This window comes from Eulemur rufifrons, chromosome 8 (genome assembly GCF_041146395.1).
Source record: "Eulemur rufifrons isolate Redbay chromosome 8, OSU_ERuf_1, whole genome shotgun sequence".
NCBI classification, from domain to species: Eukaryota; Metazoa; Chordata; class Mammalia; order Primates; family Lemuridae; genus Eulemur; species Eulemur rufifrons.
In genome coordinates this window covers 42,273,484-42,295,567 of record NC_090990.1, presented here as the reverse complement: position 1 = coordinate 42,295,567, position 22,084 = coordinate 42,273,484, and the positions used below count along the sequence as shown (strand labels likewise).

At 44.0% G+C, this 22,084-nt stretch overlaps 1 protein-coding gene across 2 annotated transcripts in view; it reads left to right on the top strand.

Moving 5' to 3' along the window:
* The window catches only part of C8B (complement C8 beta chain), a 38,569-nt gene that overhangs the window by 14,863 nt on the left and 1,622 nt on the right, over positions 1-22,084 (top strand). For both annotated transcript variants that reach the window (XM_069480060.1, XM_069480061.1), the window contains 6 exons: positions 1,832-2,029; positions 5,715-5,955; positions 7,915-8,043; positions 10,799-10,962; positions 17,984-18,137; positions 19,919-19,987. In XM_069480060.1, coding sequence (XP_069336161.1) covers positions 1,832-2,029; positions 5,715-5,955; positions 7,915-8,043; positions 10,799-10,962; positions 17,984-18,137; positions 19,919-19,987 — 955 coding nt within the window. The remainder of the gene's footprint in view (positions 1-1,831; positions 2,030-5,714; positions 5,956-7,914; positions 8,044-10,798; positions 10,963-17,983; positions 18,138-19,918; positions 19,988-22,084) is intronic.

Genomic DNA, 22,084 nt, shown 5'->3' with positions numbered 1-22,084 from the left:
AATCATACTAACAGCTAAGATTTGGAGTCACACAGACTTGGTGGCTCTGCCGCTTACCATCTGTGTACCCCTAAATGCTCTGAGCCTCTGTTTTCCTGTATTTAAATTGGGAGTTATAAGGTCCTACCCTGCAAGGAGAGGATTAGTGAGATAATATGTGTGTTTAGCACAGCATCTGGTTTAATGGTGAGTCCTCAGGAAATGTTAACTCTGGCTGTTGTCCCTGTTATCACTGTGACCAGGTCCTTGCCTGTTAAAAGCAGGCATTGTTCCAAGCATCCCAGGTTGGAAAACGCTCTACCAGTGGAAGCCTCTGTTATAACTAATGTAAAGACTTAGAAGCCCGTGTCACAGGGAGTGCAGTTTAGAACAGACTGCAGGACACACACTTGGGATCTGATGGGACCACAGGCCTGGCTCTGCCACAGACCCCAGTTTTACCCAAGGCTAAGTCCCTATTCTACTCCGGGCCTCAGTTTCCTCATCTGTAAAATGAGGGGGCTGGACTAGAGGACCTTGATGGTAATTTCCACTTCCAAATTAGGCTAGGCTGCTACCTTCCTCCTCCTCCCCTTCTCCCCCCCCTCACCCCCCACACTTACTGGCCAAGAGAGAAAAAATTAGCCTAGGGACAAATATGCCTCCATCTGGGTGCCAGGGTCATCGTCAAAGCCTCTGCTTTCAAGGGTGGGTCTCAGAGCAGCCACTTATCTCTGCGGCAGATCCCAGCCTGGCAGGACGCAGCATAAATAAAGTCTCCTTGGTCCACAGCCAGCAACCTTTGAGGCTGTGCCAGGCCTCGAGCTGTGCTTTACCTGTGCAGGCTCAGTCCTCACGTCAAGCCTGCTGGAGGGACACTTTTGTCTCCATTTTACACATGAAGAAACTGAGGCATAGAGAGGTCAAGATGGTTGTCTGAAGTCATCCAGCCAGTCAAGGACAGTGACCGGCACATCTCAGTAGCCTTCCTGCAGACCACGCCATGTCACCAGTCACTTCCGCTTCCCCCCGACCCACCCATCCCCTGCAGCAGCCAAGGTGTTGTGTCCCCTTCTGGGAATTGCAGGTATCTGCAAGATAATGGGAGGGGAGATGGAGGTGACTCAGGATTGGCCACTCCAGGGCCACCAAGGCAGTTCCCCCACGCACAGGATGAGGAACACTAATTTTGGAGCAAATGGCTCCCTAAGTTCTCTCCAAGACATTTTCCTGCCCTTGTCACTTCATTCCAGACACTGCTGTAGACAAGACTCTCATCAACCATCACCTGCACTCCTCACACAGCCTCTGCACTGGCTGGTCCCTCTGGCTCTAAATGTGTCCCTTCCAATCCAACCACTGTGCTGTCCCGAATGATCTTCCTGAGCTTCAGCCTCTTCCTCTGCTGGCTCATCTTTGGACTAAGCCCAGATTTCAGAGCAGTAATTCAAAAGCCTCAACATTCTGATGCCAGCACAGCCTCTCACAACACCTCGCCTCTCCCCTCCCTCTCGCATCTTCTGATTCACCACACATTGGAATCCGTGCAGTTCCTGGAGCACTTCCTGCCCTTCCCACCTCCATGCCTTGGCGTAAGCTGAGCCCACAGCCTGGAGTGTCCCCTTGCACTTCTGCCAGTTGAAATCCAAACCAAGCACCAACCTCTGGGCTTCAACACACACTATTGAATAGGTCTGTCTCTCCTACTGAATCAGGAGGTCTGAGGGTGGGAACACAAATTGGCCCCGATTTTTCTGTATCCAGAACATTTAATCCAGTATCCAGCACATAGTAAGAGTAGGGTGGATTTGAGTCAAATGAAATAAAAACATTTTCTTTTTTCTTCCTTTAGACCCAAGGCAAATATGAATTTGCGCTGGCAGAATATGAATCGTACTCAGATTTTGAGCACAACGTCATAACGAAAGCAATTGGCAAGTCTAGTTTCAGTCTGGGTTTTAAAATAACTGGAATATTTGAAATTGGTGTTAAGAGCCAAAGTGACCAAGGCAAACATTATATTAGCCGAACCAAACGATTCTCTCATACTGTAAGTACCCTTTTGTTGCTTCTAAACTTACAGGTTGTCTTAGTCCATTTTATGTTGCTATAACAGACTACCACTGACCAGATCATTTATAAAGAAAAGAGATTTATGTGGCTCACAGTTCTTGAGGCTGGGAAGTCCAGGATCAAGGGGCTGCATCTGGCGAGTGCCTTCTTGCTTCATGATAACATGGTGGAAGACATCACGTGGCAAGGAAGCACGTGCTTGAGACAAAGAGAAAAAAGGTGCTGAACTTAATCCTTGTATCAGGAACTCATTCCTTAGATGGTAGCATTCATCCTTTCATAAGCACAGAACCCTGATGACCTAATCAGCCTTTAAAGGTCCTAGCTCTCAACACTGTTACAATGGCAATTAAATTTCAATGTGAGTTTTGGAGAGGACATTCAAACCATAGCATATGGATTCTTTTGAAATTTCATGCCCACAGACGTGTCTTTATTCCACATTACTGCTAGTCCTAACAACCTATTATATTTCTGTTGTCTTCAAAATCTTTTCAACAAGAAATAGCTTAGTCTTATACCAACTTATTTTTTGAAGAGGTGGGGCAGAGATGGCCTTCTGTAACTATATTAATATTTTCTCTCATTTTCTAATAAGCTTTTCCTTGGGTTTTCAATGAGCTTAAGATGTAGCTGTGCCAGACCAAAACACCTCTGGAGACTTTTCAACCATAGCAATTTGACTTCTGTCCCGGATATCAGCTGAAGTTCCTCTCTGGAAGGTCACCCAAGATCTCTTCACTGACTTCTCGGGGCATTGGGTGGAGTTGACCAAACCATCGCTCTCCTGTTTCTCCTGCTTTCTTTCTGCTCCTTATCACCTTCCTTCCTGGGTTTCATAGACCCACCTATTCTTTATTTATTTGTGGTTGTCTTCCCTTTCTACTCTACAGCGCACCTCCCCCAGACCCCCATCCCCTCTTCTACTCACCTCCATTACAGGCACAAACTAGGAGCCTTCCCCACTGCCTCTAACCCTTCCATTAAGCTCCAGCCCTGCCCCACCCTGCCCACTTTTCCTAGCATCTTCACCTGGATGCCTTGCTGACATTCCAAAGCAATTTCTTCCTCTTTAAATGTTCAACCCACATTAATGGCATTTTTTTCCATTCTGCTTTCCCAGGCTAAGAACTGCAGAATTAGATTTGGGTCTCACCTTTGCTTCATTTCCACATCTGTTGGTCAACAAATCCTCCAGCATTACTCTCCAGCATTACTCTTCAGTATTTTGTCATTCTAACGCCTACCATACCTTGATTAGCCCAGACTCTTTCATCTCTTGCTCTGCTCTACTGAATGGTCTCTGTCTCCCAACTTTCCCTTTCACGTACATGTGCTGCCAGAGAAACATTTCTATCATACTAATCCCATCAGATCATCTGCTCCCTGTTGCCCAGAAGGTAAAGGCAAAGCCTGTGATTTGGTGGAAGAGGAGTAATTAGAGTGGGAAGAAACAAAACATGAAGTTGGAGAGGCAGGTGACAGGTAAATTTGAGGAACCTTAAGTTCTAGGGTGAGGAAGGTACATTTTATTCTCTAGCCACTGAGAGTTTTCAATATGGGCGTGATGTGAATTAATCAGGAGGGAATATGGGAGAGATCAAGTCTGAAAGTCTACAATGATTCACAGAGAATAAAAGAAATGGCGAAGGGCTCAGAAAGGTCTCTGCTGCTAAAGTATTAATCAGCAGCAAATGGGCAGCAAACAGTAATTAGACTGTTACTGTCTTTGCTTATCTTTCCTCATCTTCCAGGCTGTGAACTTCTTGGGTGCAGAAACCATTTCTTCCGTCTTTGGACTCAGAATGGCACTTAGTAGGTGCTCAAGAATGAACTGTAGCAATGAAGCGTAGGACTGACTAAAAGAAACTTACCTTGGTAGGAGGGAAAACAAAAGATGCTATCTGTTCACTCCTTTCTTTCTCCTTCTCTCCCTCCTTCCCTGCCACCTCTCTGATTCAAATGGGCAGTTATGGGATGTTAATGTTGTGCTAAGCATTACCCTAGAGGCTGGGCACCTAAACGTTCCCAGTCTAGCAGGAGAGGTAAGCATGTAAGCAGATACACTATTCTGAATTCTTTATATCAGTTGTAATGCAGCATGACATATGCCAGGAAGGAAACATAAGTAAGTGCGAGGCAATCCTAGAAAAGGGAATGTGAGTGCATGTTTGGGACACTCACGGATGGTATCAAATAGGAGGCAATGGCTAAGTAGGGATTTAAAAGTTAAGTAGGCATGTGTCAGGCTGAAAAGACGGAAAGAACATTTCAGGGAGAAGGAACAGCATGTGCAAAATTACACCATGAAAGAGAATGGCAGGTTTGGAGAACAGAGAAAAGTTGATGAATGCTGATGGATATCGTGGTTGGTGGAAAATAGTAATGTATGGAGAGAAAAACTTCAAGGTTGTAGAAGTTGAAGCCAGAGAGGCATTTGGGGGACAGGTTGTGACGGTCTTATGTTTAAAGTAAGGGAGTTGATTTTCTTCTGGAGGCAACCGCAAGCAATGCAGGGTTTTGTGTTAAGTGCAGAGAAGTATTATCTTAATACTGTCAGAGTGTCAGGGTATCAACTCTGATGGGGGTATGGAAGGCAAGCTGGAGAAAGAAGGGAGATTATGGCCAAGTTTTTATAATAACTTAAGCAAGAAGAGATGCAATATTTGGAAAAATAATAATGAACAGAGTACTTAGTGACTGCTTAGGTAGGAAGGATAAAGGGGAAGAAAGAGAGTCAGGGGACACTGGGCAGGACTAGAATGGGACAAGAGCAAGCCAGGAGACAAAGTGAGGGGCCTGGGTGGTAGGCACCAGCAGAGCTGGCGTGGCTTTACAGAGCTGAAGGATTTAGGATTGGGGCAGAGTGCACCTCACTGATGTTTCCTACCTTCCCCTTCTCCTCTGCCTACACCACAGTCTAGGAAACCCTCACCTTGGGTTGCAGTAATACCTCCTAGATGCTTATACTTCATCTGGCATTGCCAACTTTCAGTTCATCACATACATCAGGGGGTCACCAAACTTTTTCTGCAAAGGGCCAGATTATAAATATTTTAGGATTTGTGAGACTGCAGGGTCTCTTTTGTAACTACTCAACTCTGCCATCGTGGCAAGACAGCAGCTGCAGACAATACGTAAACAAATGGACGTGGCTGCATTCCAATAATACTTTATTGACAAGAGCGGACACCAGATTTGGTGCATAGGCTGCAGTTTGCTGACTCCTGCCCATGATGCCATAACTAGCCTTCCCAAAGCACCGCTTTTACTCTTTCTCGGGCAGCTCTTCTTCCCGGAGTTTACAAGGCACAAGTAAAGTGGGTGCCTTTGCAGGTTAGCAACTCCTGTGTCCCTTCGGAGTGGCCCCGTGTGCCCCAGCTGCCCCCTGCTTTGCCTGCTGCCCTTACCCTCCACTGCCCTTGTTCGCTACAGTAAGGAGGAGAGAGAAGAGCAAGCTCTTCCAAGCTGAAAAGGATGTCGGAATATTTATGAGAATTGAAAGCTTGTCAGAGAGGCTGTCTTCCCTCAAGTATCCTAAAGGAATCATAAGAGTGATGACCCCAGGCCAAGAACATTGGATGGTATTTGTAAAGTTCATCTTCTCGTTCCAGATTCCTAACTTTAAAGGTCTGCTTTTCCCATGTTGGTCTTTCATTTAGAAAAGCGTGTTTCTGCACGCGCGCTCTGACCTTGAAGTGGCACATTACAAGCTGAAACCCAGAAGCCTCATGCTGCATTACGAATTCCTTCAGAGAGTCAAGCGGCTGCCCGTGGAGTACAGCTACGGGGAGTACAGAGATCTCTTCCGCGATTTCGGGACCCACTACGTCACTGAGGCCGTGCTCGGGGGCATTTATGAATACACACTCATTATGAACAAAGAGGCCATGGAGAGAGCAGGTACGCTGCCCAGGGGACCTTGGCTTTCCTGGCAGGGCACAGGGGAACAATGAGTTGATGGGGAAAAGCTGATATCCGTAGTCGGGGGAAGAGTCATAAATTGTACTTCTACTTTTCTAGCTCCTTGGCTCTATACCTTCACAGTCTCAACTGCAGATTCCTCTTCCTCCTCTTTTTAACTTGTCAATGTCAGTCCTCCTCAGCCTTTAAATGCAGATAACTCCTAACCCATATATTCATCCTGGATCTCTTCCCTGCACCTAATAGCTTATATTGAAATGGCTTCTTGATATCTCCATTTGCACGTGTAACAACCATCACAAACTTTAACGTGCCCCAGAGGACTTCGGATTTGCTTTTCCCCAATATAGTCCTTCCATAGTCATCCTCCTCTCAGAAATGATTCCACCATCCAACCAGTGGCTGAAGCCAAAAACCTAGAAGTCAACTTTGTTATTTTTCTTCTCTTCCATGCTATTTGTAAGTCCCATCAACTCTATCTCCAAATTATGTTTTCTATTTTTACTATTACTACTGTAAGCTCACCCCATGACCAGAGCTCTGTATTTGAAATTCAATGTCAATGTGAATTAGGCATCAATCTTTGGAAGAGGCAGGCTCTGGTTTGATAGGTTTGGGGTGGGACCCGAGAGTCTGCATTTCTCACAAGCTTTGTGGTGATGCTGCTGCCACTGGCCCATCGACCACACTGAAGTAGCAAGGCCCCAGATTACCCCCTTGGTCTCCAAACTCATATTCAACCCCCACGCCTCCCCTCTATAATCCATTCTCCATACAGATATCCCGGAGCTTGCTAACTGTAGTCAACTACAAGCCTAAGGTATGAGTCCTGCTTTCCAATCCAGTATTCTTTCCTGCAACACAGCACTTGTTGTGTTAAGTGAACTTCTCTGGGTCACACAGTGGCAGAGCCAGGGCTTGGTTACAAGTCCAGTGTACTTGCAAGAGGATACATGGTATGTGGTATAAATTTATGTCAGTATGGCCTTAGTCTTGCCAAGACCAGGATGACCTTCCTTCGTAACAGTGGTTTCAAAAGTGCTCCTTATAGTTTCAAATTACGTCCTACAAAAGGGCTCCGTAATCAAGTAAGTCAGGGAAACACATAATAGATCCCACTTTTAGAGTTTCATGAATGTACTGCAGTAAAATGACCTCGCCACCTCTTCTGATGCAGTATTTGTCGTGCGTGATTAACCAGGGAAACTCTTTTTCTTGGAACACCTACTGCTCTCTCATGGGATTCATGTTTTAAGAAATATGCTTTGGGAAAAACCAACCTACAGCAACATTGTTGGACCACCCTAGTGGTCAAAGTTGCTCTTCTCTCCCTGCACTGGCCTCAAAGTGCTACAGAAAGGTGCTTACAAGCCATGTCTGAGATTTCAGAAAGGCCAGGGGAGCAGGATGCCTCGGGGAAAATTAGGGAGAAATAAGTGGAAAATAGTCCAAAAAGAAAGACAAAATAAAGGAAATTGGCTCCTCCTCTTTGCCTGGTACTACACCAGACATTTTATATGCATTACCTCAATTAACTACTTAAAAGCTTTTGTTACTTTATCAAAGATTGGAGAAGGGTGGGTCAGGGGAGAGTGGGCAGATTGCAGCAGCCTCTGTACTCACTGGACCTATCCCTGGAAACTTGATAACGAGTCACATTTTTAGAAAATTACTCTGAGCACTTCCCCACTCTGGAGGGCAGCAAAAATCCTCAGAGAGTATTGGGAGGAGACCGAGAGGGGACGTAGAGTCTGAGCCCTGGAAGTCTATGCCCTGGTGCCAGTGGCTGCCTGTATTTCTGGTCATCAGGCTGGTGACCCACTAATTTGAACCTGAGTCCCTGTGACACCCAGAAAGGGACAGGCCTCTGGAGTCAATCACAGGGAAAAGCAGAGTGCATTACCTTTGCTCATAAACCTCTTTCTTTGGTTTCTTCAGATTATTCTCTTAGCAACGTCCACGCTTGTGCCAAAAACGATTTTAAAATTGGTGCTGCCATTGAAGAGGTCTACGTCAGGCTGGGGGTGTCGGAGAGCAAGTGCAGGGGTATTCTGAATGAAATCAAAGGTGAGTGGCAGGGGCTCGTGATTTCTGTGCTTATAATCTTTTCCTCCCTAGCACCTCTGGTCCCAGGCTTTCTTTAAGCTAAAGACTCAATATTCCAAGGCATTAATATTTCAATTAAAATAATAATTCTTCCAGTAAAACTTTCCCAAGTTCCTACTATGTGCTAAGTATGCAAAAATGAATAGAATGGAATTCCCATCCTCAGAGTGCTCCCATGAGGTAAGCAAACAATTGAAGAGGAGATGGCAAGGCCGTATGATGTTCCAGCCTAGAGTACCAGGGCAGGCTTGCTAGCGGAGGGAATATGTGAACTGCAGCTTGAGGAGTAAAGTATTAGGGTGGGTTTAAGGCAGGAAAACATATCTAGGCATGTAAATCTGCTCTAGGGACTGGGAGTTGGCCTGGCTAGAGGCAGCATGATGGGGTGGGTGGCAGGTGGAGGAGGCTAGTCCTTGCCTGAGATAATGGGTGATATGAAGACTAGAAGAGCAGGCAAAGCTGCAAATCCTGTAACAGCATCCAAATGGCAGGAAAGCCCAGACCTGAGCTAAGTATTGAAGCCAGGTGTCTGGGAGCAGGAAACTTGGAAGCAATACAAGTGTGGTAGGCGAGAGGCTGAGCAGCAGGACTTCGATCCCAAACCCCTTCTGCACCCAAGCAGCTCTGCCTTTACCTGCTGTACTTACTAAGCATGTGCCTGGAATTACATGTGAAGAAAAACTCCACAGCAGACACAAAACAAAATGAAACAACAACCACAAAAATTACCTGCTAGTCTAGTACAATCTCTTGCACTTGTGACTGGCCTGTTGATATTGTGGTTTATTTGTCTGTTTTGCTGGGGCTGGGATGAAAGACACGTCATACATAGAGAGGCACGTGTAAACCATAGGTACTGCTTAAAGAAGACTTGTGAAGTAACCCCCATCCACATCACTAAATACAACATGGCCTAGCATCCCAGAAACCCTAGCTGATTCCAATGCCTTCCTCCCTTTTTGAGATAACCACTATCCCAACTTCTATGCTAAATATATCCTTCCTTTCTTTATGGTTTTACCACCTATATGTATCACTAGCCAATATGGCTTAATGCTGCTTGCTTTTGAACTTTATATGGATGGAATGAAATCTTTCCATTCCTATATTTTTCATTCAACGTCATGTTTTTGTGTGTAACTATAATTAGTTCACTTCTGTTGCTGCATACTACTTTGTTGTGTGAACATGCCACTTTTTTAATCCATTCTGCTGTTGATGAGCATTTGGGTTATTTCTTCTTTCAAGCAATTATGATCAGTGCTGCTATGAATGTCTTACATAGTCATCTGGTGTGCATGTACAAGTGTTTTTCCTGGGAATACACAATTGCTGGGTTGTAGAGGGTAGACTTTTTCTAGTTGACCAGTTAGTGCCATGCTATCTTCTAAAATGGTTGTACCAATTTATACTCCTACCAGCACTATACGAGACTCCCTATTTTTTATGATGCTCAAGTGTTGCAGGCTCAGAAACAAGGAGCCATTCTACACCAGTTCTTTTGGGGACATAGACACATTAGAATGGGAGTGACTCACTGGTCTGATTGAGGGCTTTCTGAGCAACTTTATGAGAAGCTGAAATAATAGTCACTTCATAGTAGCCACTGTTCAGTGAGCGTCTATCACACGCTGAGCACAGTCCTTCCAGATTGTCCCATGTTTGCCATCTCACACAAAGAAGCGACACAGTTTAGGGCCTGGGCAGGGCTGTCTGTGTAAGTACCTTCACCTCTCCTAGATTTCTTAGCCACAGAGTGATGATTATATAGTTTCTATTTGATAGTGAATATTAAATAGTTCATACATGTACAACACTTAGATTAGTGACTGATGCATAAAGGATCAATAATGATTAGGCTGTTATAGTGCCATTTATTCTTTATGTGGATGTAAAGGATCTAATTTATAGAAGAAGAAAAGATAAATCTCACCCTGTGTAAATGATTTGCTCAGGACAGCAAGGCCAGACGAGCCAGAGCTGGATTCATACCTGGTCAGGGTGTGCAGGGCAAGGGGTAAGAGGGTAAACTCAGCTTCTGTCATGTGAGCCTCCCCGTGCTCCACCACGGAACCAGTTTGGTGAGAGCAAAGTTATTTGACCAAGGAGCAGAGGCTATGAAGATGGGAAGATCTTGTTTAAAATTTAGCACCATCAGCCACTAGCTGTGTGGGCCTGGAAAAATGACTTAACAATTCCAGATATGAGTTTCATCATTTGTGAAATAGAGCTAATGATGCCTGGCTCATAATATAGTTGTCAGGTAAAAGAAAATATTAAAACCTTTCTACCTATTTACCAATCTATTATCTATCTACCTATTTACCTATCCATCATCTATCTACCTACCTATTTACTTTCCTACCTGTTTACCTATTTACCTATCTGTTACCTGTTTATCTATCTCTCTATCTAATTAATCTATCATCTCTCTATCTTTATAAACTCGTCCAGTGACTGGCACTTTATAGATGCTCAAGGTAAATGTCCTTTACTTGTCCTGCCCCCAATTTGTGTTTTATATGATTGGATGGGCTCCCCTTTTGCCCCAGGTGCCATGACTGTCCCATGGGCAAGGGTGTGTCTTTTCCACCCATGTCTCCCAGGCAAGCTCAGTGAAAATCATGGTAACCAAATTGTTGGTTGGGTTGTGGCAAATTCCAGGGTGTAAAAGTGAATCCTCCGATGACATGCCAGCTCTCCATGTCCATCCCAGACAGAAACAAGAGGAGCACCATGGTGGAGGACCTGGTCGTCCTCGTACGAGGAGGGGCGAGTGAGCACATCACGGCCCTGGCATACAAGGACCTGCCGACGGCAGAACTGATGCAGGAGTGGGGAGACGCAGTGCAGTACAACCCGGCCATTGTCAAGGTTAAGGTATAGGAAGCTTCTCTACCCATCCCTTCCTCTGCTCAGAAAACAGCTTCTGAGGGCCTACAGGGGACAGAATTCAGCAATCAGTACGATGCAGGCCCTCGCCTTGAGGCATATACACTTACAGGAGAAAATATATCTGGAATAACCAGTTTATAACACACTGCTCAGCACCACCTAGAGATCCCTGATTCCCTCTCACTTGGGCCCCCAAGTTGCTAACGGAAATTAATGATCAGCTTCTGATTTTAACCTTCTTAAATTAATATTCTTTCAATTTCATCAGAGAATCACTCATTCAGTTATTTGTTCATTTAAACATTCATGCATTCAACCAACAAATAGTTACCAAGTTTCTGCTATGTTACAGGAACTAAGGTAGGAAGAAATGAGAGGAAGATGCAAGGATGAGAAAATACAGTCCAGGATGAATAGTAAGATACACACATGCCTAATTATTTCACAGGACAGGATAAGACACCATGACAATTGATAATATGTCTTAAGCACCTACTATATTCATGACCTTCTGCCATGGGCTTTAGAAATGTCATTTCATCTAATCTTCACAACAGTCTGCAAATTAAGTATTCTTATCTCCATATTGTGACTGATAAAAATCAAGGGTCAGAGAGGTTGGATCCATCTGTGGCTATTCAAGATTCTCTGTTAGGTCCAGACAGAAGACTTTGACTTCTTCCCTCCCCTCTAGACTTCCCTGTGGGTTTGGTGAATAGAAAATAATGATCCTAACCACCTGTCACCCAAACAAGAGGTGTTTTACAATGTTAAACTAAAAAAACATTTGTTAGAACAGGACTGTCATACGCATCAGCAATGGTAGGTCCTTGCCTGTGGGGACTTCTGTGCAGTTCCCATAGCATGTCTTACACCATCCTCTTCCTGCTAGTGTCTGTGCAGTCATTGATGGGCCAGTGTCCAAACCCCAGAGACTCAACTTTGCAGTCAGGGTGGGAGGTGGAGGTGCTGGAGCTCTGATGAGAGACTCTGCAATCCCCAGCCCTGGCAATTTCCCAGTGTCTTTGTGTGTCAAATGCATAGTTTCTGCAAAACAAGACAGCTGCCATTCAAACCCTCTCCTCTGCACTTATTCAGCAGTGACACTTAGAGTACGGTTGCTGGCAAGCATGAGAGGGATAAAATCAGCCAAGTTGCAGGCAGTTCCAGAGAAATCTGGGATTGGCTGATGCCATAGTGACACTAGTCAGCATCACAGATGGTCATGGGAAAGGACAGAGAGTTCAGGGGAAAATATATCCCTGGTCTTTACTTTCTCCTGAGATATCTTACCTGAATTTTTTTTAAAAACTGAGAACCAACAGAATTCCTTGGTACTCAGAGAGGTTGACCTGCCTGCCTGGGCACAGGAAATGTCAAGTGCCAGACAGGTGATGTGATGTGAGATGTGCTAGAGAATCAGAGATGTTCTCAGGAAGGTTGTGGCAGAGGCAAGAGTGGTAAAGGTGGTTACATACGTTTGTATCTCGCTACCCTGAGTTGGAAACATACACTCTGTGCATCCCACTCTCACATGTACTCTTTTCTGGCAAGATAAAACTGCAGATGGCTTCGCATTATGTCAGAATCATTCTTCTCTGCAAAGCCAACTTACCAGGTAGCTGGAGTGGTGACTGACTTCTGGACAGCAGAGCTCACTAGATGAGTAATTCCTAGATGCACGAGTTTCAGCCAAGGCTTGATTACATAAACCAGTCTTCGAAATCAAGATCTGAAAAATGATTGCTATAGAAGCCAGGTAGCGTAGCAGGGTAGGAGACCACAGAGGAACCCATTTGCAGTGTCTAGCGGTAAATTTCAGACTTGGAGAGGTGGTTCTTTGTTCCAAGAAGACTTAGGAGACAGCAATGTGCATATAAAAAGATTTTAAACACAAAAGGTTGGAATTACATTCAAGATGTAGAAAGTGAGTATATGTCTGAAAAATAGAAAAGTAGAAGTAAATTTTAGAATGCATTTACTTTGTGATTATCATGAACTTAAAGAAAAGGAGGATTTTATGAAACAAAAAAAATAGAAGCTGAGGTGTTTACACACGAATCAGATGAAAAAGGAAGTGGCTGAATATAGAAAACCAAAAGCACAATGGCAGAATCAAAACCTACATTGGAAACTATAAAGAACAGAATTGACACTGCAGAAAATTGAGTCAGTGATGTGGAAGGTGCTATAAAAATGTTCTTATAATGCAGAAGCAAAAGACAAAGAGATTAAAACAAAGACTGGAAAGAAGTATGATGGACAGAAAGTACAGAAGTAGAAATCCACAGCGCAGAGACTTCCTCCCATGAAAGGAAAGATTAAACGTGAAGACACATTAATCAAGCACATAATAAGTGCAACGTTCCTGAGCTGATAATACAAAATGAACAGCTCATTGAAAACTAGGCAAAAGTGCTGAAAACAAAACAATACTGAAATATATCCTGAGTAAATCTTTTATTTTTAGGAAGAAATATATCCTACAGGAGTAAAAGTCAAGCCAGTCTTAGAATTCTTTGCAACATGAAATGCTTGAAGATAATGGAGCACTTACTATGAGGTCTTAAAGGAAAAACTTGTAGCCCAGTGAAATGGTCATTAATGGGTAAAGAATTTCAAAGACGTTTGAAATATTAAAGGAGTCACAAAAAAGGGTTGTCAGATTTAGCAGATGAAATACGTGTCCAGTTAAATTTGAATTTCACATACATAGGGAATTTTTTTTAGTGTAAGCATCTCCTGAATATTGCATGGGACATGTTTATACTAAAAATTATTTGTTGTTTATCTGATATTAAAATATAATAGAACTGAGTGTCCTGTATTTAACCGGTAATCCTAGTCACAAAGTCTATCATCTGTGTATGTTTCTATATTGGTCAGGGCAGCTAGATTGTGATCTGGGACCCATGCTGATGGGGAAGCTCTTGTATTAATATGAATAAAAAGAATTGCCCAGAGTAGAAGGGAAAAAATAAGGTAGTGAATGGTGCTCACACAGAGGTCATGCTTCAGAGAAACAACCCCCAAATTTCAGTGGCTTAGTACAAGAAAACTTTATTTCTCAGATCACACAACAGATCCGAAGTGTGTTGGTCAGGAAGCTTTTCGTTCAATGTGGTGACCCAGGGATCCAGGTGATAGGGGCCTTATCTTGTCATATGCGCCCAAGATCACCACAGCAGTGATAACAGAGTCATCTCACTTTGCTCTGAAATCTTCAACCTGGAAGTGACACTCTCTTGTGCTTACCTTTTCACTATTTTCAACAAGTCACCTTGCAAACCTGCCTTCAAGGAGGGCAGGAATTGTAGCCCTACCATGTGCTACAGAAGGAAACGAAGCTGAAATATTTGGTAAGCAGTGATAATGACCATCACACCTTTCCAAAAGCAAATTACTCGAAGATTTTCTAAAGGCAAATTACTCCACCTAACAGAAGGTTTAAAGTACAAATACTGTCGTAACATGCACCTGGAAAGACAATGTTGGATTTGGACTGATACATCCCATCGTCAAAAAGAAATTATGAGTTTCAAATAAGGAATCCGTGAATATAACTAAATGGCAGATAACACACCAAAAAAATAATTTTGCTGCAAATAAGATCCCTTACATGTGAGGAATGATACCATTCCTAAGAAAGAAACATTTCAAAGGAAATGGACACCTCTCAGTTGGCTCATAAATATGCAAAATTTTTAACTTCTCTAGTAATAAAAAATGTAAACTAAAGTAACACTGCATATTATTTTCTACCTATCAAATTGACAATGATTAAAAATCTATAATACTCAATGCCATTGAGAGTGATGAGATGGGCACTTTTGTAAAATAAAATGGGAATATAATTTGATAAGACTCTTTGGGAAAAGAATCTAAGTAGAGATATCCAAAACATTAAAAATGGTTGTTGCTTTTGATCCAATAACCCCAAGTGCAAGAATCTACTAATGGAATCATTTTAAAAGTTGGTAAAGATGTATGCGTAAAAACATGTCTCATTTTGTTATTTATGGTAGCAAAGGGAAAAGAAAAAAGGAAACAGGCCGGGCGCGGTGGCTCACTCCTGTAATCCTGGCACTCTGGGAGGCCGAGGCAGGTGGATCGTTTGAGCTCAGGAGTTCGAGACCAGCCTGAGCAAGAGCGAGACCCCATCTCTACTAAAAATAGAAAGAAATTATATGGACAACTAAAAATATATACAGAAAAAATTAGCCGGGCATGGTGGCGCATGCCTGTAGTCCCAGCTACTCGGGAGGCTGAGGCAGGAGGATTGCTTGAGCCCAGGAGTTTGAGGTTGCTGTGAGCTAGGCTGACACCACGGCACTCTAGCCCGGGCAACAGAGCGAGATTCTGTCTCAAAAAAAAAAAAAAAAAAAAGAAAACATTCTGAAGGCTCAATAACAGGAGAAGAGTTGAATGTGTTATGGTTGATCCACACAGCGAGAGACTCTGAAGCTGTGAAAAATCATTTTATCAAAGTCTATTGAATCATATGGAAAAATGCTCATGTTATGATGTTAAGTGACAAAAGTGAGACATAAAACTGCACTTATGCCACCAATTTGGTGTAAATATCTACCTATCCATCCATCTACCTATCCAAAAATATACACTGAAAGGATTCAGACCACAGTGTTAACAGTTCAAAGCCTTTCCCACCACTTGCTGGTTATGTGACTTTTGTCAGTCCACTTCACTGTCTGTGCCACAGCTTTTTCGTGTGTGTGATGAGGACACAGAATACAACCTAACTCATAAGATTGTTGTGAAGATTGTTAGATAATGTGTGTAAAGTGTTTAGTTCGACACCTAATAAATGCTAGCTATGGGAATAATTATTTGTGGTTACTAAGAACACCAAGGTCCTCTATAGAGACTTGCATGGTGTTTAATAGATGGTGCCCATCATCTGTATGATAAAGAAAATTTTCACAAGGGCAGGTGTGCTAAGGATGCAATGATCTATGTGAGTGGTCAGGATTGTGTATTTGGGGGAGAGGAGGGAAAGAAAGAGGAAAGGAGGAAAAAAGGGAAGAAGGGAGGAAGATGGGGGGAAATGAAGAAAGACAGGAAAAAGGGAGCAGCAAACCCAAGAACAGACAAATGTGCTATATTAAGTTGAAAAGGGAACTGTGGAGTCCTGAGAAGTTACTGGAAATTCCAAGGCAAACCTCAGCCTGTGACATTTGGAGAACCCTGGGATAGACATTGTAAATGAGAATAATCAAGCCATTTCTATCAATTAGTCATCATGAACTAGAAAGAAAAACACAGGCTTCGGATTAGAATCCTGGTAATGCTATTTTATGACATTGTGTGACCTTGATCAAGTTATTTCACCTCACCTGTAAATGGGGTTAATAATTTGGTACTTTGTGAGGATCGAGTGGGATCATACTTGTGGACCTCCGCACAGCTCCTGGAACACAGCATATGTGGAAGGTTTATTCCAGTTTGGCTACCGATTTGCTCTGTCTCCTGAAGCAAAAGTCAGTGCTGGTAGGAAAATGCTTTGGTGGTTAACGGCAGCCTTGCAAAGTGCCCAGGAGCAAAAGCAGATAGGTGGAGGGGCTCTCCACTGGTGTAAAGCAAGCTGCCCCTTTCCCCACCTCCCAACTCCCCTCCCCACGTGTGGCCAGCAGGTTGGACGGTTCTGCAAACAGCCCCTGGATCAATTCATTGACCACAAAACGGTGAGACAATGGGACCACCAGGAGCCTTGCTTTGCCCACTGGAGCGAAGGTCAGCGTCAGATGCATTAAGAAATGGAAGCAATTTTCTTCCCACTGGAGGCTTCTATTAGTCATGATTGCCTGCATTTAGACAGACCCTAAACTCTCCAGGGCTGGATTAGGGCTGGATCACCCACAAAATCCGGAGAGGAAACTGGCCCTGGAGTTGATACTTGGGCCAAGTTGAACATTTTTAACTACCTCTTTGGCCTGTGCCTCTTGTTTTTCTAACCTGCAAACATCACCACATCCATCTGTGACTTCTTCCTCTCAAACACTGCCCTGCCCACCGAGTGACCAGCATCGACCGTTTCTTCTTCTGTGTTTCTCGTAGCCATCCCCTCTCCTTCGTGTCTGCTACCATTGCCCTGTTGAGGACTCCCACCCTCCTACATCCATCCAGCTACCATACTCACTCAGCCTGGGCTGCACCTTGAACACACAGGGCTGAGACATTGCCCTGATGTCCAGGCGCTTACAATCTAATCAAAGAAGGGAACAAGGGACCTCTGCACATAAAAAAAAAAAAAAAAAAGAAAAGAAAAGAAAAAAGAAAGAAAGAAAAGAAAAGAAAAGAAAAAGGAAGAAAAAGTTAATGACCATAAAAGAGCAGTCAAAAACATAGAATTTGTATCCAATGAGCAGTGCAGGCAGTATCTGGAGTGTTTAACCGGGGGAAAGTGTTCTCTGAGCTTCAGAGCTCCAGCTAGGCTTCCTGATGGTGGCTCTTGCATGGTATGAGTGATTTTGATGAGTTTGGAGAAGGTAGTGATGTTAGAACAGTACTCCTATAATATTTTCAAAGAGCTGCTGGAAAATCATCTCTGCCTCACCAAAGACAAATGAATCATCCACTCTTCTCTACCTCCCTCCTGCTTCTTTCCACAAGGTTCTGCTGTTGCCTGTAACCACCATGTTGTAATCCCCTGTTGGTGTGTTTGTCTCTCTCCCTAGATTCTGAGTTCCTGAAGAGGAGGAATTTTATCTTCCTCATTAGTTATGCTTAATGCCTAGCACTTAGTAGGTATTCAGGACGTGTTTGTTGACCTGAACTTGAATGAGCTAATTTGTGCATATTGGGTGAGGGAGGCAGAGAGGATGGAGCTCCCATCTACGTGCTGTAGCGTCCATCCATCCAGCTCCAAATGCACCCGCGTGTGGTCTCCCTGCATTGGCGCCCCGCCCATTCCTGTGTCGTTTTGCTTTATGCTTTTGTTTGGTGCCTATTTTCTCTCTAAATAAATGCCTTTTTTTTCCCTTTCCAGGTGGAGCCTCTGTATGAACTAGTGACAGCCACAGATTTTGCCTTTTCTAGCACAGTGAGGCAGAACATGAAACAGGCCCTGGAGGAGTTCCAGAAGGAAGTCAGCTCCTGCCACTGTGCTCCGTGCCAAGGGAATGGAGTCCCTGTGCTGAAAGGTACCACTTTCAAGCAGCTGGTGTCCCCTGTGGAAGCTATAATCTGGAGGAGGCTCCAAGCCCAGCTGTTTGCCTGCTTCTATTTCCCAAGAAGTCAGAATGTAGGCAGCTAGGAGGTACTACTCTGGCTGCTAGGATTCCTGCTTCTAGCCCCAAGGGTCACAGTGGGTGACAGCAGCATTAGGCTAAAGGCAGTTACAGGCCGAGACCATGTGGTCTACAATAAGGAGTGGGAACAGACTCAGCAAATCTCTGCTGGTCAAAGAAGGGGGCCTGGGCTGAGTAGGAAAACCCTTTGTGCATGTCCTGATTGATATGTGGTGAGAAGATTTGAAGGTGGCAGCAAGGATGGGCCACTAGAACTTGATTGTTAACTTCGAGGGTCATATCTGGAGTCACTGCAGTGGTCAGAGCAAGCTGGGAGGGGTGGGGTCCAGGGATCCTATGCTCTTATTGTGATAGGCTAGCAAGACTCTGAAGAAGAGTCTAGTCTGCACTCAAAACAGGGCAGCAGGAGCAGCTGGTTACAGCAAGTCCAGCCAGGGAGCCAGCTGGAATCAGGGCAGAGTCCACGTGGATGGAGCAAGCTCAACAGAGGGGACACAAGAGAAAGTATATTCTTGGGCAGAAGGGTTCCCGTTGCCAGGCTGGGATTGAAGGATCTGCCTCTGGCTTCTTGGAGAGGATGCATGGGCTCAAAGCAGACATAAGTGACAGTATAAGGCCTGGGAGTTCTGCCATCAGCACAAGGACCCCTGTGTGAGGGTCAGCTCCACAGCAAGTGGGATGAGCTCATCAGCTCAAGGTTTTGATCTAGGGTTGCTGAAAGCCCCCTTGTCTTGTGTTAAATTTGGATCTAGAAGCTGGGCCCCACCTGAGGCTGTAAGGTGGAGGTGAGGGAGAATATGGAGCCACAAGCTGGGATGCTTGCAGGGCCTGACCTGTGAAGGACAGTCCTGTAAAGAAATTCTGTGTGATCTAGATGAGAAGGGCCATGACAGATTACAAATTAATACAAGGAATGACTTCCAAATGGTTAGAACTGGCCACAGGTAGGATGAGATATCTAAGAGTAATGAGTTCCCCATCCTAGAGCAGCGTTCCCAATCTTTTTGGCTTCAGGGACTAGTTTCATGGAAGACAATTTTTCCATGGACTGGAGGGCAGGGAGGGCAGGGATTATATTCTCATAAAGAGCGTGCAACCTAGATCCCTCGCATGCACAGTTTGCAGTAGGGTTCCTGCTCCTATGAGAACCTAATGCCACCACTGATCTGACATGAGGCAGAGCTCAGGTGGTGATGTGAGTGATGGGGAGCGGCTGTAAATACAAATGAAGCTTTGCTTGCTTGATGGCCACTCACCTCCTGCTGTGTGGCCCAGTTTGTAACAGGCTGTGGACCGAGATTTGGGGACTGCGGTCCTGGAGGTACCAAGCAGAGGCTAGACAATTACTTGTGATGAAGCTGAGCATCAGTGATGATTGGCCTCTGTGACTGCCAGTGTAGCTTCTGACCATGAAAGCTTTAAGTATAGGTCAAATATCATATAAGGAGTGATTGTCCTCAGCAAGTCCATGTAATTCACTTGGATGGGAACAAATACCCCTTCACGGCAAAGGACCCTCAAGAAAGGAGGAGGTATTCTTGGCACTGAACCTGCTTATTGCAAACTGTTCAACTAAGCATATACTCTGCTGGAAATGCAGTGATGCAGAGGGCTGAGCTCCAGGAGTTCTCTGCTCTACCTGGAGTAGTTCACACTCTCTCTTGTCTTCTCAGAATCACGCTGTGACTGCATCTGTCCTTTTGGATTCCAAGGCCCAGCCTGTGAGATCACCGATCAGAAAAGTAAGGAGTCTTTGAGAGTTGGTTGGAAAAGCAAACTCTGGGCAAGTCCAGAGAATAGTTCACAAGAACAAGAGCAAGGCAGGGGTGTGGAGTAGAGGGCTGGACACTATGAAACTTGAGATCCATTCTGGCTCCTGATCATGTATTTTATTATTTTCATAACTGAGAATGCTTCATGTTACAGGACTACCAATGCATGGCATTTGCAAGCCATCTCTTTGAATTGTTCTGAGACACTGACCCTCTTTTTCTACTCCTATCATGCTCCCATTTAGCCCTCAAACTGCAGGCTGGATGCCCTTCCTCTGTAAAAATTCTTCTAATTCCCCAAGTAGAATTAGTTTCTTCCATGGGACGCCCCCAGGACTTTGAACATATATCTATATGGCTCTTTGCACATTGTGTTTTGGTTCGTGTGCATATCTGTCTCCCCTGTGTCTGTGAGCAGGGATCATGTTCCATTTACCTGTGTCTCCATGGCCAGGCACAATTGTTGCTCAGTGACATATGTTGAATTAGCAAATGAAAGACTAGGCTGTCATTAAGATCTCTTCCAGCTCTCAACTCCTTTGGCCAGTTTATTATTTAAGAGTTCCCAACCTTTCACACCTCTCTCACTTTTATTTTTTTCTGTGACCTCTTGGTGATACTCTTAAAAATGGAAATGGCACAGGCAATCAAAACAAGCAACATTTATTGGGCACTTTACTATGTATTAGGTACCGTACTGAGTGCTCAGACTTAGGTTAGATTCAATTTCCATCTCCATGATCTAATAACTATGACCTTGAGTGAGATACTTGACTTCTTTATGCCTCAGTTTCCACATTTGTAAAATGGAGATGATCTTATTGACTACCTCGCAGAGTGTCTTGGGTTTGTAATGAGTACTATAAAGAACTTAGAAGGATGCCTGACACATTGTAAAAACAAGATCAACATTGATTACTTACATTTAGAACATATCATTACTTTGTATTTTACATATATCAAATCTTTTCATCCTTACAATGGCCCCAAGAAGTAGATACTATTGGTATTCCCATTTTGTAAATGAAGAATCTAGGGTTCAATAGGTACCAAGTGAACTTGCCCGGTGGTCACATGGTAAGTTAGGAACCCAGGTGCATGCCCAGTGGGACTGACCACACAGCCTTTGATCGTAATACCTGGCTGCACTCTTACCTCCCCAGCAAAATGCTCAAGTTTGTCCTCTTTCTTCCCCTGCACCTCAACCAGGCCCCAAGCAGTGACCTGCCCAGTGAGTGTGCAATCGCACAAGCACAGGGTTTCTGCAGGTTGGAGGAAACCTTGAGAACCACCCACTCTAGCTCTCTCATTTTACAAATGGGGAGGCCCAGAGATATTAAGTAATTTACCCATAATTACACTGTGAGTCAGTGGCAAAGCCAGACACGTAATAGATCATGATGGGAGTAATCTATCACTTGCCAATCTCATCAACAACCAAAAACTCCTCAGGTGAAAGCCAGGTATCAGTGAGTAGAGAGCACCAGTGTTTGTTGTCACTTCATCTAAAACACACAGTGCTCAACATAGCTCCTGTTTTATAGGTTGAGAAGAAGTAAATTATCCATTATCACATAGCTGGGAAGTGTCTAAGCTGGAAACCATTTATTTCTTAGTTTATTCATCCATTTAACAAATGTTTGCCAAGGGCCTCCTATGTGCCAGCTTTGGTGCTGGGTGAGCAAATCAGATATCACCCCTGTCATTGTGGAGATTGCACTTTAGAAGGGAAGTTCAATATTATTTGGATGGTCCTGGAAATGCATTTAAAGTTTCAATTGTAACAACTGCTACAAAATGCTCTGAGAGCTTATAGTACAGGGGATTGATGGAGATTTAGGGGTTAGAGGAAGTTTCCCCAAGGAAATAACACTTCTACTGAGATTTGAAGGGTGAATGGAATTGACCAGGTGAGTACAAGGGGGAAGAGTGTTCTGGGCAAGGGGGAACAGCATGTGCAAAGGCCCTGTGGTAGACAGGAGCCTGGCAAGTACAGTGGCCAGAAAGGATACTTCTTTAAAATAAATATTAGTTTATAAAATGCATATCAATTGGCAGAGGGAAATT